Consider the following 13,657-nt stretch of genomic DNA (forward strand, 5'->3'; position numbering starts at 1 on the left):
TTACTTTACAAAGGAGTAAAATGAGCAACCAGGTTGTAAATTCGGACCACTGAGTACGGAGATATACTTAAAGAAAAAATAGCAATTTGGCATCCATTTTTAAATATGGCAACCAAATGACCATGATCTGGATGATGTGACCATTTTTACACTCGTATTGGTGTTGAACAAACCCCCACAACAAAATTTAGGGGACGCCTGTAGTACAAGTATATTGCTAGAAGGTGAAAACTACGGGAAAGCTATTTTTGTAACAACAATGAAAATCACATATACTATTAGTTTTCCTTTAATATAAAGCCTAGTTTTAAACTAAATCCAGCTTCTTGTATACCGTTTTAAAGCTTATTAAATTCTGCTTCTTTTTTGTCTTTTACTAAAATGTTTATTAGCCATTTTCAAAAAAAAAAAAAAAAAAAAAACGAAAATAAAATTTTATCTTTAATTCTACCTTTTCCGAATTTCCGGGAAAACTGCGCAGATTTTTCGAAAAGGACAAGAATACAAAATTATAGAGTATGATTTCCTCTTTCCAAGGGAAGAAAGATCAAAATCGGTCCATAAATGGCCGAGTTATGAGCGTTTCAAAGTCATGATCCGCCATCTTGAATCCAATATGGCAACTAAACGACCATGAACCAGATCACGTAACCAAAAGAAATTAACTCTTTGAAGCGGGTAATAACACCCAGCAGTCAAAATGGGGGCACATATAATGTACACATGACATGTGCTAGAGCCTAGACTAACAAGCAACGTACAGAACAAGGCAGGATGAGATCCGACTCAAATTTCGCCCAGGGGACAATAGAAAAGAAGAAAAAATGCCAAATTGGAGCTGCCCCCATCCAGAAACACCAGAGATATGCTCCGCAACATAACGCACCACGCGACAATATGATATAAGGTAAACGTCGCAAGATTCCAATTTATGTCGAAAACGGAAAGGAAGGGCAGCACCAGGATGATATCAAGATATTTGATATGCTATAACACTGACTTGGCGGTCATCTTGAAAGCCACTATCTTGGATATAGCGTAAGGTATTGAAATGAGAAGCGGGGTGTGTGATACATCAATGTAATGTAAAATGCAAGAGAAAAACCAATGATGTAACCGCGAAAAACATATGTGTAATGTGTGGACGGGACGAAGTGTGGAAGATTCGGGCAAAACAAACGTGCATTCGAAGGACAGAATAATAGGGCAAGACCTCACGACAATGGTACGCGAAAAATAACTGCAACAGTGTCTGTGCATCAAAGTGCATCCGCCTTGACAGATTATGCCTTTCGAAGATATTGAGATTCCGTTTGGGGCAGTGAAAACCATAGTTGCAACCCGCGATACCAGCGCTCGTTTGGAAACTACATAAACTACAAAGGACTATCTCTTATGGAACAGCAATTCGGCAGCTCGCTCCGAAGTGTAGGAGATGATATCTTGGATTGGTGATCAAAAACACGACCTACCTGGGATTGAATCCCACTCCTGGACAACGTTTTGTACGTGTCTTGTTCAATTTTCTTGCTGTTTCGTGTAAACAAAGGACATTTCGGCCCATGTTTGCTTAAACAACACTATCTGAAACAAATTGTGTACGGATGAGAAAGCCCAGATATTTCTTTTCCTTTGCGTTGTTCAGTAGCGTAGAGTGCTATGAGACACTGAGACACTGTCTACCCTTTAAATTAAAAGAACATAGTTTTAGAATTTCTTAATTAATAAGAATCAATATACATTTCATGTTGTAGAAAAATATAGAAATAATAGGGTCCGTGATAGCTTGCTCAATGCAACAGTGGTAGAATCTAATTTGTAAATAATTTTATTTTTCAAAACTGGGGAATTAAAGTTCTGTCTCCGTCAAACAGGCCACAGAGAGACATCAAGAAATTTGTCTCAACGCGGCTGAACAAGTCAGTGGAGCTCCTACTTGAAAGTTGCGCGCGCATATGGCTGTGTGGGTTCTCGCTCGCTGAAAGAACCTGGCAATGAGACATGTTTCAGCTGCAGTGATACCACACTCAGCACAATTGTACTATTATAAATCCAACACACTTTTTCCTCTTCTTTTTAGATATTTAATCATATTTCAAAGAAAATTTCAAGAAACAGAAGAAAAAAAAATAAACTAATAACTACCGGAACAATTGCTGAAAGTTTTATGAATACCAGTAATTCATATAAATCTTCCATGATCTAGCTTCGGCTTCTGTTTAATCGCAATATCAGAGTGTGTCAACACTGCGAAAGGCAAAAGCGAGCGCAAGATGTTTTATAGTCTGCTGTTCTGTTGTTGCTTTTAAAATCGTTAGCTAACTTCATGTGAATTTGGATATATGTGTTAATTATGTATTATGTGCAAATTAAATTATTAGATATAGATTTATTGCACCACTTTATGGCATACTAAGCTGTCGTATGAAAATTAGTATCAATTTTAAAAAATAGCCAATTTCTGAGCTTCAAAGATCACACTTTACAAAGGCTAAGAAAGTAAGATTATACATAGGAAGTAAATTATTAATTCAATTTAACGTATCCAATGTCCTATACTGAGATTCTTCAGAATGAATTAATATCGATATGATTGATTTAATCGTTAAGGGCTTTGTTGATGAAAATTAAGTGTCCATATGTTATATACGTAGTGCAACCTCGCAAAAATCAGTTTGTAGCGAAATTTGGTCAGAAGTTCCATATTCCTTTCCAGCAACGAGGCTGTATGAGATATGGCTCTACAAATTAATCTTCGTTCCGAACTCGAGAAGAAATAATAATATCTACTAGGCACGCACCCATTTTTTGGGAGAGGGACGAGGGCATGGGTGAAGCTATGGGAGCATGGGACCATTGCCCCCAACTTTTTGACAAAAAAATAAAATGCCACTTATAGCCTAACTCCACATTTGTCTAGAAAGTGTTCTACAGATCCGAGACTGACCAAAAGGTCTGCCCCAGCAGACAATTCCTAATTGGAGGGATCCAGGGTTTGGGGGGATCCAAGCCACTACGTCTATGTAGTATTGAACGGATATTATTCTGCACTCGACAAGACAAGTAACTGTAAAGTACTTTCATCTGTATTTTCAAAAAAAAAAAAAAAATGGAACTAAATTGTTTTTATAAGAGAAATAGTACAGATGATATGTAAGATCTAATTTTCATGCTACATCAATCATTTCTCTACTAAACAAGTATAGTTTTATTAAGAAAGTGAATAAAAGTATATTGACTTAAGTTTTGGAGATGTCGGAACCTGGTTGACCCCCCCCCCCCGTGGGTGCGCCTGTGCTGTCTACCCGTTGCGAAAGTAAACGCTACGCTACTGGCGTTGTTTGCTACAGTGTTTCGCAACGGTTCCAAACAGTCACAATATCAGGAAAAGGCAGCGTTCTGCATTGGCTAGATGAATTCCATGAGTTGTTGCAGTCTCTCACTAGACGGCTAGTTTACCACACAATGAAACGACTTGAATTGTGTCTACTGCTTTCACTGGCACATATGGAACGAAGTGAACGTGACAGCAGAGGCCGCCAAGTCAGAAGTGACAGTATGTGTGGCATACGCAAACAAAAACGCGCAATATTCTGTGGTGTTGAATGTGTCCGCAGTATCGTTTATCTATAAACACCAATGTAGAGTTGCAATGGCGACCCTTTCGATGTGGTGTTACTAATGCAAAGTGTACTTCCAAAACAAGTGTACATCCAATAGACAGATACGACAGTGGACGAACGAAAAGCAACTGAGCACATGCTGGAGATTTTGAACAACCACGATATAACAAAAGTGAATGTGGATGAGACTCTCGAAGCCAGTAGACAATTCGAGTCGTTTCATTGTGTGGTAAACTAGCCTTATAGTTTGAGACTGCAACAACTCATGGAACTCATCGAGTCAATGCAGAGCGCTGCCTTTCCCTGGTATTGTGACTGTTTGGGATCGTCGCAAAACAGTGTAGCAAACCGCGCAAAGGAAAAGAAACATTCGTAAAGAAATGTAAGCTAGAACTTGGCTGGGCTTTCTCATCCGTACACAATTTGTTTCAGATAGTGTTGTTTAAACAAACGTGGGTCGAAATGTCCCTTGTTCACACGAAACAGCAAGAAAATTGAACAAAAAAAGAAATACAAAACATTGTCCAGGAGTGGGCTTCAATCCCAGGTAGGTCGTGTGTTTGATCACTAATCCAAGATGATATCTCCTACACTTCGGAGCGAGCTGCCGAATTGCTGTTCCATAAGAGATAGTCCTTTGTAGTTTATGTAGCTTGCAAACGAGCGCTCGTATCGCGGCTTGCAACTATGGTTTTCACTGTTTCAAACGGAATCCCAATATCCTCGAAATGCATAATCTTTCAAGGCGGATGCTCTTCCATGCACAGACACTGTTGCAGTTACTTGTCGCGTACTATTGTCGTGGCGTCTTGCCCTATTATTCTGTCCTTCGAATACACGTTTGTTTGCCCGAGTCTTCCACACTTCGTCCCATCCACACATTACACATATGTTTTTCGCAGTTACATCATTGGTTTTTCTTTTGCATTTTACCTTACATTGATGTATCACACACCCCGCTTCTCATTTCAATACCTTACGCTATATCCAAGATAGTGGCTTTCAAGATGGCCGCCAAGTCAGTGTTATAGCATATTAAATATCTTGATATCATCCTGGTGCTGCCCTTCCTTTCCGTTTCCGACATAAATTGGTATCTTGCGATGTTTACCTTATATCATATTGTCGCGTGGTGCGTTATGTTGCGGAGCATATCTCTGGTGTTTCTGGATGGGGACAGCTTCAATTTTGCACTTTTTTTTTATTATGCCTCCTCTGGGAGAAGCTGAGTCGGATCTGATCCTGCCTTGTTCTGTACGTTGCTTGTAAGTGGTTCACAGAATTTGTACCGCCTGGTCAGACTGTAAATACTGCATTCTACTTGGAGGCAGTGTTTCTTCAGGCCATTTTTTGGAGGGCATTGCCTCCCGGATCTCAGAGTCCCCCCGGAGCAGACAAAAAATAATACGTTTATAATATAATAACAAATAGAATAGTATTAGCAGTGCCCCCCGGAATACTGAGTATGACCCCCCGGAACATTATTTCTGAAAGAAACACTGCTTGGAAGTACTTGAAAGACTCAGAAAACGAGTCGCCGGCGTCCTTCCAGCAATCACTGGATCATAGAAGCTTCATCACGACAATGCGCCGAGACACAGCGCCTTTGCTGCCATAGACTTCCTGACCAAACATTGCATCATACAGCTTCCCCAGCCACCCTACAGCCTAGATGTTGCTTCTGCAGATTTCCTCTTTTCCCGACTGAAAAGGGTCATGAAAGGACGGCACTACGGCTCGGTCCAGGTCATTCAAGAGGCTGTAATGAGGGAGCTGAAGAGTATTCCAATTTCTGCATTCCAGGGAGACTTCATTGTGCCAAAGTCGCTGGAAACGCTGTGTTGATGCAGATGGGGCATATTGTGCAAAGTATTAAGTCAATGTGTCAAAATTGTGAACAAATTTTAAAAAAATCAATCCTACTACTTTCCGGTGAACCTCTGTATTCCTGGCACACTGAATCGATTGCAGGACATCCCATTTTGATATCTGGAACCGTTCTTGGTATGATATCTGTCAACAGACGGACGGAAATGAAATGAAATCTTTGAGTTTTACGTCCCACGGTTATGCCGGTTAGGCGAAAGGAGACGGTGATAATGAGAGATGAGTGAAATGGTGGAATGAAGAATGTGGGAGGAAACGGGAGAACTCCGAGAAAACCCACGAGCACGGTGTTTGTCCACCACAAAGTTCACTTGGCGGGGGCTGGGATCGAACCCGGGACCCCAAGCACCAGAGGTGAACGCTCTACCACTGAGCCACCGCGCCCCCAACAGACGGACGGGTATAGCCATTCTATAAAACTTTCGATAATTATGTACATAAAAGTTAGGAAGTTTAACAACAATAACTCAAAAAAAAAATTTCATTTTGTATTTGTGGATTTTGTTAGTATTAAGAAATCTATAAAATAAGTATAATTCTTCTCAAAAAACCAAAACTTAAAAATGAAATACCCAGTTTGACATACATGATTATGCCCTTTAGGCCAAGGGAGAGAGAATTAATGCAAGTACGTAAATGATGATGAAAGAATTGGTGGAATAATTGCCTTTACAAAGTGAATAACAGTCACAGCTTACCTTTGGAGCTTTTGCGTGTTGTATCCGGCTGAGGTTCCGAATACGTGTCATTTCGTATTGTAGGTTTCTTACACTTTGGAAGATCATCAGCAGAAGTAGAAGGATTCTCTGGTTCTACTTCCATTTTCACATTTCCATTAGTCTCTGAGTGATGTCTGCCTAAGATACGATGAATACCTGCTTTCAAATCGTTATATCTTCTTTCTACTGTGGTGGATAGTCTATGCAGAAAATCCTTCACATTGGAAAAAGCAAAACCTGAAACGTATTACCACAAACTAAATAATGTACATGATAGTAAATTACATGCAAAATTGTACTTAAGCTACAATAATTACACCTAATACTTTTTAAGTTGCTACAATTTTTATTTTGTGTGTTTGTTGAAGACTACTCACATAACTCAATAGTATGAGTATTGCAATATCCCTTCATATTTGTAAGCAAAACCACGTGCTTCAACACAAGCACCACCAAGGAGACGACGGATGCCATCACCACCGATGGAAAACTAAGAGACACGAACAAGACCCCTTCAAATCCTCCACAAGCTCCGCCTCCGAAGACTGGCTATAAAAACTGAGACCTCGAGGCAGACGGCATCAGCTGTTAACTGGTTATCTCCTACCTATCTCTGAGCTGCAACGGGCAAGAGGTTCCTTTAGACCCTGCTGCAAGGTCATTCTTAGCCAGCAACCTGAAATCTACGAGCTGCAATGGGCAGGAGGTTCAATTGTAAAGAACTTTTAGGGACGAACTGAAAATTACTTATTCGTAATTTTGTATGCAAACTATATAAATACCTTTTCATAATAAAAGGTGAAGGAGAAAACTCGTGTACTGTTACTCTACTGAATATTACAGTATTATTGAGTTGCGTTAGAAGCAACGGTACAATTAGAATGCTTTTTTAGGAGTATTGTCCGATACATCCTGATAGCACTCTACCGACCGTGCTTTGTGCTTAATGCGTGTTTTCTTCGAGAAATGATTTATACCTTATGCTAGTTTCCGAACTTGAGACATTAGGGAATTGAACCTGATATTGCCGTAAGGAAGCCTTGTTTCCGAATTGAGACATAGGGATTGAATCCAGTACAAGTTTCAATGGCGGAGATCGAGCCCTTACTCTTTGTGTATAGCTTAGGATCTCAAACTCAAAATAATGTCAAATAATGTCGTCTCCACACAGGGAATTATGTAAATTGAAAGCGACGTCAAACGTAAATCCAGCTGGACTTTAGAATCACGTATAAAGGATTCTTTGTCCTCAGGTCAAGTAACTAACGTTCTGTCACGAAAATTTTTGTCAAGACTCAAATTGCAGTAATTTAACTATTATATTCATATTACGGAAATAATTTACATCTATTGTAACCTCTGTTATTCAAACTGGCCATACTTTAGGGAAGTACATTTCTGGACTTTCAAGTGCAACATTCAGTGCACTTTCTCTAAAATCGCATCCAAACAACTGAACACTAGCGTGTGTCCTACGGCACAGCAATCGGTTGACTTATTTTTAGACTGAAGCAACTCAAAAATTTACAAGCTAACATAAAACCTACTAAGGAAATCCTATTGTTGTGAGGTGTATTCGAACTGCAGCACTGAAACGTATTGCAACCTAAGACATTCTATCCAAACAAAAGAAGTGATTCTGCAAACTTTCAGTTTACCATATTGAAAGGATCCCCACATCACAGAAAGCACATGTATAACGACACGTGCCATTATTTACAAAAGCAGACGATACACTAATGAGGAAGACACTAAGGAAACCGAAAGGAGACGGACCGCACGAAAGGATCCGAAGGAGGACGAGCCACCCGAAGAGAACAAATAAAAGAGGGACCACAGAAGGACCTGACATCAGTCTGACCACTGATCGACTAACCATTATCTACTCCGAGGTCGCACTGGACTAGGGGTGCACCGTTTCTAAGCCCTATGTCGCACTGGACTAGGGAGCCTAACTACAACCAAACCTCGCGAGGCTGCTGTGAGCTGAGGGGGTTATCCACGAATCTCACGAGCCGTTCCAGGTCAAATCAACAATTTGAAGACAAAATTTCTTACCATATTAGATTGTCATGAAATTTTGCACAAAGGTACTACTCATATAGACTAAGAAAAACACCAAATTTCATCTTTATATATGAACCAGATTGTAGGTAAGACTTTACAGAGTTTCAAAAAATTGCCCAGAATAACATGATCAATGCATTTTGAAATTTGAATTGCGACTCTCCTAATTGAGCTACAGAGCTGGTTAAGGTGTCGTTGTACAGCATTTTTAAAGCCCTTTCCTATGATGTACGACATCATATAGGTTAATACAGAGTTTGTTTTCTAAAACCAAAATTTTACTTTAAAATTTTTCAAAAAGTACATATTTTAAAATTTTGAAATTAATTCCATGAATAGATAGTATTGTTGTAAAGCACGTGGCAAAGTATGAATTTGGGATGATAATGGGTTCATTGTTCTAAAAAAATAAAACGAACACTACAGTTTTCACTAATAACCTGTACCTAGCTGAAAAATACAAATATGCAAGTTTTACTTGTGGGAATAAATATGAAAAGTAGAGTAATGGTTCTAAAACATATCCTACAGACTTGTAATCTGCAGGCAAAACTTATTCTCATACTTTAAAAACTTTAACTTAAAGCTAAGTTAGAGAGATGATACTTTGAACTTCAGTTTTATAAAGGTTAATAAAATAATATTAACACAACTTTCACAAAAATTTTACTGTGAATAAACGTGATTTGTAAAAAAAGTATACATCTAGCACTGGTACAGAAGCAGGGTTGGCTGCTTTAAACCAGGTGTTTTTTAATGGTGCAAAAAAATGTAACATCGTGTGAATTTCTTAGTGACTTTTTCACGTATCTCGAATTATCTGTTAGTAGAATCTAATTTCGTCTTGTAATTAAGGGGTCCCGATGGGAGCACAAAATTTCTCCCAGATGAATCCGATAGTGGTTCAGATGCCACTTTAAATAATATGTCCAATCCTTCATAGCCAGCACCATGGGCGGAGATATCGGGGCATGAGGAGACATTGCTTCCTCCAACTTTTTAACAAAAAAAAAAAAAAATGCCATCTGTAAGATAATAAAAATAAAAATGCCAAGGTTTTTTTTGAGGTCTGCTTCCCCAGGAGACAATTCCTAACTCCGCTTATTATTAGGACGTTAAGCCTAAACAAACCAAACGAACCGAGGCAGGTTTTAGCGGGTAGGCTAGGGTCTATCCAAAAAAATTGAAAAATATAAACGACTAAAAGATGATTAATATATATTTACTGCAAAGGAACAAATCCTATACATTTATATTTAAAAGAAATAAAATAAACATTGGCCTACTCAAAATTAAAATCCTGAAGTTCCCTGCTAACGAAGCCAATTCTCTCTCATCTATCCGCTTGCCTGAATGTTCCATAATTCTCAATATTTTTCACTTTCCTTAAATATATTGATAAAAAGAAGGCACAAGCTTTATCGATTACATCTGTAGCTTATCAATTGGAATTTTTAATTTTCTTAAATGATCTCATACTATTTTTTTTTAATTTTAAAATTCCAGCATTCATTGTACAAAACCCATTTCAGCACGCTGGTTATCAGGGACATACGCAGGAATTTATTTCGGGGGATCCACAGCTTTACAGAGGTGGTGGTTCGGATTCAATATAAGGGCAAATTGTATTAAAATTTTCAGATGGTATGCATAGTTGGAAAAAAGAAGTGTCAAATCTTCAAATAAACATCAATTAGAAGATATATCAGGCTGTCACCGCTCTCTATGTGAAGGAAATTGGTAGCTCGGGATGTTTTACAGAAAAATTAACTTGAAGTAAAAATTTCTTCATCCACCTGGGCCATCTTCATCATTCTCATATCCAAGAAATGCTGATGTTCGGTGGATGTTAGTAGTGGACGTTCTGACAAAAGTGAATCCTGTATCGCCCACTAGAAGAAGGTGTGTTCTTGAAAGTGATGTATACCAAACAAATGTGGCTTTTTCAAACTTCAAATGATAAATATATCCTACTACTTATTGAAAAAAAAAAATACTATGGACTCATCTATACTCTTTCTTTAAGTGTTTTTATTTTCACAGAAATATACAACTTAGCATTCTTGTGTTATTACCCTACGTACAGAGTATTCTTGAAAATCAAGTGTTAGTTTTGAATCTTTTAAAACAATGAACCCACCATCATCCCAAATTCATATTGGGGCCGCGGTGGCTCAGTGGTAGAGCGTTCACCTCTGGTGCATGGGGTCCCGGGTTCAAACCCTGCTCCCGCCAAGTGAACTTTGTGATGGACAAACACCGTGTGCGTGGGTTTTCTCGGGGTTCTCCCGTTTCCTCCCACTTTCTTCATTCCACCATTTCATTCATTTCTCATAATCACCGTCTCCTTTAGCCTAATTGACATAACCGTGGGACGTAAAACTCAAAGATTTCATTTCATTTTCCAAATTCATATTTTGCCAGGTGTTCTACAATAATCTCTCTCTCTCTCTCTCTCTCTCTCTCTCTCTCTCTCTCTCTCTATGGCCTATGGAACCCGGAGGTTCAGTGCCGCGGTCACAAAAGCTCTCCACTGACTTCTATCCTTAGCTAATTGCATCCAGTTTCTACTTTGTATTCCTATCTCTGCGAGATCCATCTTAATATTATCCTCCCATCTGCGCCTAGGTCTTCCTAATGGTCGTTTTCCTATGGGTCTACCAGTCAAGACTTTGAAAGCGTTTCTACTTTCTTCCATTCTGGCTACATGACCTGCCCACCTAAGCCTCCTAGACTTGACGACCCTAACAATGTTGGGTAAACCGTATAAACTATGTAGTTCCTCGTTATGAAGCTTCCGCCATTCCCCATTCTCGTTCCTCTTGGGTCCGAATATTCTTCTCAGGATCCTGTTCTCAAATACTTTCAGTCTATGTTCTTCCCTGAGAGTAAGCGACCATGTTTCGCAACCATACAGAACAACAGGCATGATTATCGTTTTATATATTTTAAGCTTCAAATTCCTCGACAGAATTCGCGACGACAAGAGATTTTGAACCGAATAGTAACACGAATTCCCTGCTTTTAGTCGACATTTAATTTCTTCGTGAATATGATTTTCGTCTGTTAATATTGATCCTAAATATTTGAAAGTATCCACTTTATCAAAAGTATTATTTAATATTTTAACGCCTCCACAATTTGCCGTATTACGGTCCCGACGTACTTCCATGTATTTAGTTTTCTCTGCATTTACTTCTAAACCCATGTCTCTGCAAGCGTTTAATAATATCTATTCTTGTTCTACAATAATACTATCTATTTATGGAATTAATTTCACACTTTTTAAATATGTACTTTGAAAAATTTTGAAGTAAATTTTTTATTTTGAAAAAATCGGTATTAGCCTATATGATGTATACCACAGAAAAGGACATTAAAAATGCTGTAAAATGACACCTCAAGCAGCTCTCTAGCTTAATTAGGAGAGCTGCAACTCCAATTTCAAAATACATTAACCATGCAATTTTGGAGATTTTTTTTTTTCAAAATTTACATAGCCCTATATTCAATACTGGTTGATATGTAATGTTGAGATTTGGTATTTTTCTTAGTCTATAGGGCACCTATGCACCAAATTTCATTAAAATCTGAGAAGGTGCAGTTAAGTCATTGTGTTTAATTGATATGGAATGACCCTCACGTATAAGTTCTGGATGCTGTCATGAGCGGAAGGAGCACCTGCAAAACACCAAACTCCTTCATCTGGTCAATTAGGAGAAAGACACTATTAATTACTCTTTGTAAATTAAAGACATTGTACTTAGGAATTTTATAAGAAAATTGGTGAAGGGGAAAAGACACGCCCGGGCCGTTATTTGCCTCTGCCTATAAAAATCATTTCAATCTAAAATAACTGAAAAAAAAATACGAATAGACTTTTAAAAACTGCACTCAAAGGCAGAAAATAATAAAAGCGCTAAAAGGCAGACGATAAAAGTGCCTGAAAGTAGAAAATAATTTATTAGTATTGTCTATAAGCGATTGATAACACTGCTCGCCCCCCCCCCCCCACACACACACAACGCTCTGTGCCCCGGACCCCAGGGTATGAATTCGATGTATTTTGTTATACAGAATGCAAATTTCGAAGCCCCAGGATGATTGATCATGTCAATTCCTTTTTATGGGCGAAAAACTTTAGCGATTTTAGACAGGGAGGATAAGCTACACGTAACACAGATATACAAAAAAAAATCTATGCAGCGTACCTCAGGGTAAGGATTTGATGTATTTTGTACACAGAATCCAAATTTTGAAACCCCAGAATGATTGACTTTTTTTATTGGCAAAAAGTTTGAACGATCTCAGATGACACACTTCACCCCATAAAACAAAACTGACATGGTCAATCATCCTGGGGTTTCGAAATTTGCATTCTGTGTAACAAAATACATCGAATTCATACACGAGTCTGGTGCACAGAACTTTTATTTTTTGTGTATGTGGTTATGTAATCGGACAAGACGGACAGTGAGCGGTCATTTGAAAAGGATTTTGTTCTATCTCTGAAATATTCAATACAATCTTTTGTGAAGTTTTGATGTTTTGTTGCCCATCAGTAACAACTTTTTTCCGATATTTTTGAAAATATAGCTAAGTTAAAAAATTATACCTAAGATGTACCTGCTTAATTATTAAGTACTTAGAAAATGCCACTCAATGGAGTAGTTTGAGTTTTCAGTAAGTTTTCCATTCTGAAAGAATAAGTGTTCGATTCAGTTATAATTTTATTGGCTTAGAGGGCAAACAATCAAAGACAACCACCACCTCAAAGATCGGATAATTTAAGTAGTATTTTGTATTCTCTAGAAAACAACAAATATATCACTAGGTATACAGTAATTGCAAATTTGGAGCAAAGTGATCGACCTTCATTGTTTTAATTTTTCGGTGATTATTCCTCAATTTATGTCCAACCGGGACATTCGACCTTTAATGACATTCTGCGCGCGCTCTCTAATCAGCATGTCAAATTTGGTTAAGAACGGTTCATGCATCTCTGAGGAGTATCCGGTCAAACGAATGCCTCAGTCGATTAAAAGAAGAGATACGCTCGCTTTCCTTTGAAAACAAAAACTGTGTTCGCAGAACAAAACGGAAAGGGCTTCGCACTATTTCTAATGCTGAAAAGTCTATGACAATTCGCGCGTCAAATGCTTCTCCAATGTTAAATCTATGGGTCCAGTTTCCCCCTCAATGAGTGATTATCCCTCAATGGTATGTCTGATCTGGACATGCGACCCCCTATGACACTCACAAGGGAACATCTTATATTGATAGTAGCATTGTCCAATCAAACAATGCGCAATCGATAGAGGAGTGAAGAAAAGTGAGAAATCCAAAGTTTTACGGGCCGAC

The 13,657-nt window shown here is 38.4% G+C and overlaps 1 protein-coding gene across 6 annotated transcripts in view; it reads right to left on the reverse strand.

Annotated features, from left to right (window-relative positions):
- The window catches only part of LOC145674484 (serine protease persephone-like), a 146,695-nt gene that overhangs the window by 114,762 nt on the left and 18,276 nt on the right, over nucleotides 1-13,657 (reverse strand). For all 6 annotated transcript variants that reach the window (XM_081744600.1, XM_081744602.1, XM_081744603.1 and 3 more), the window contains one exon: nucleotides 6,209-6,466. In XM_081744600.1, coding sequence (XP_081600726.1) covers nucleotides 6,209-6,466 — 258 coding nt within the window. The remainder of the gene's footprint in view (nucleotides 1-6,208; nucleotides 6,467-13,657) is intronic.

This window comes from Thermobia domestica, chromosome 17 (genome assembly GCF_964235325.1).
Source record: "Thermobia domestica chromosome 17, izTheDome1.hap1.1, whole genome shotgun sequence".
Classification (NCBI taxonomy): Eukaryota; Metazoa; Arthropoda; class Insecta; order Zygentoma; family Lepismatidae; genus Thermobia; species Thermobia domestica.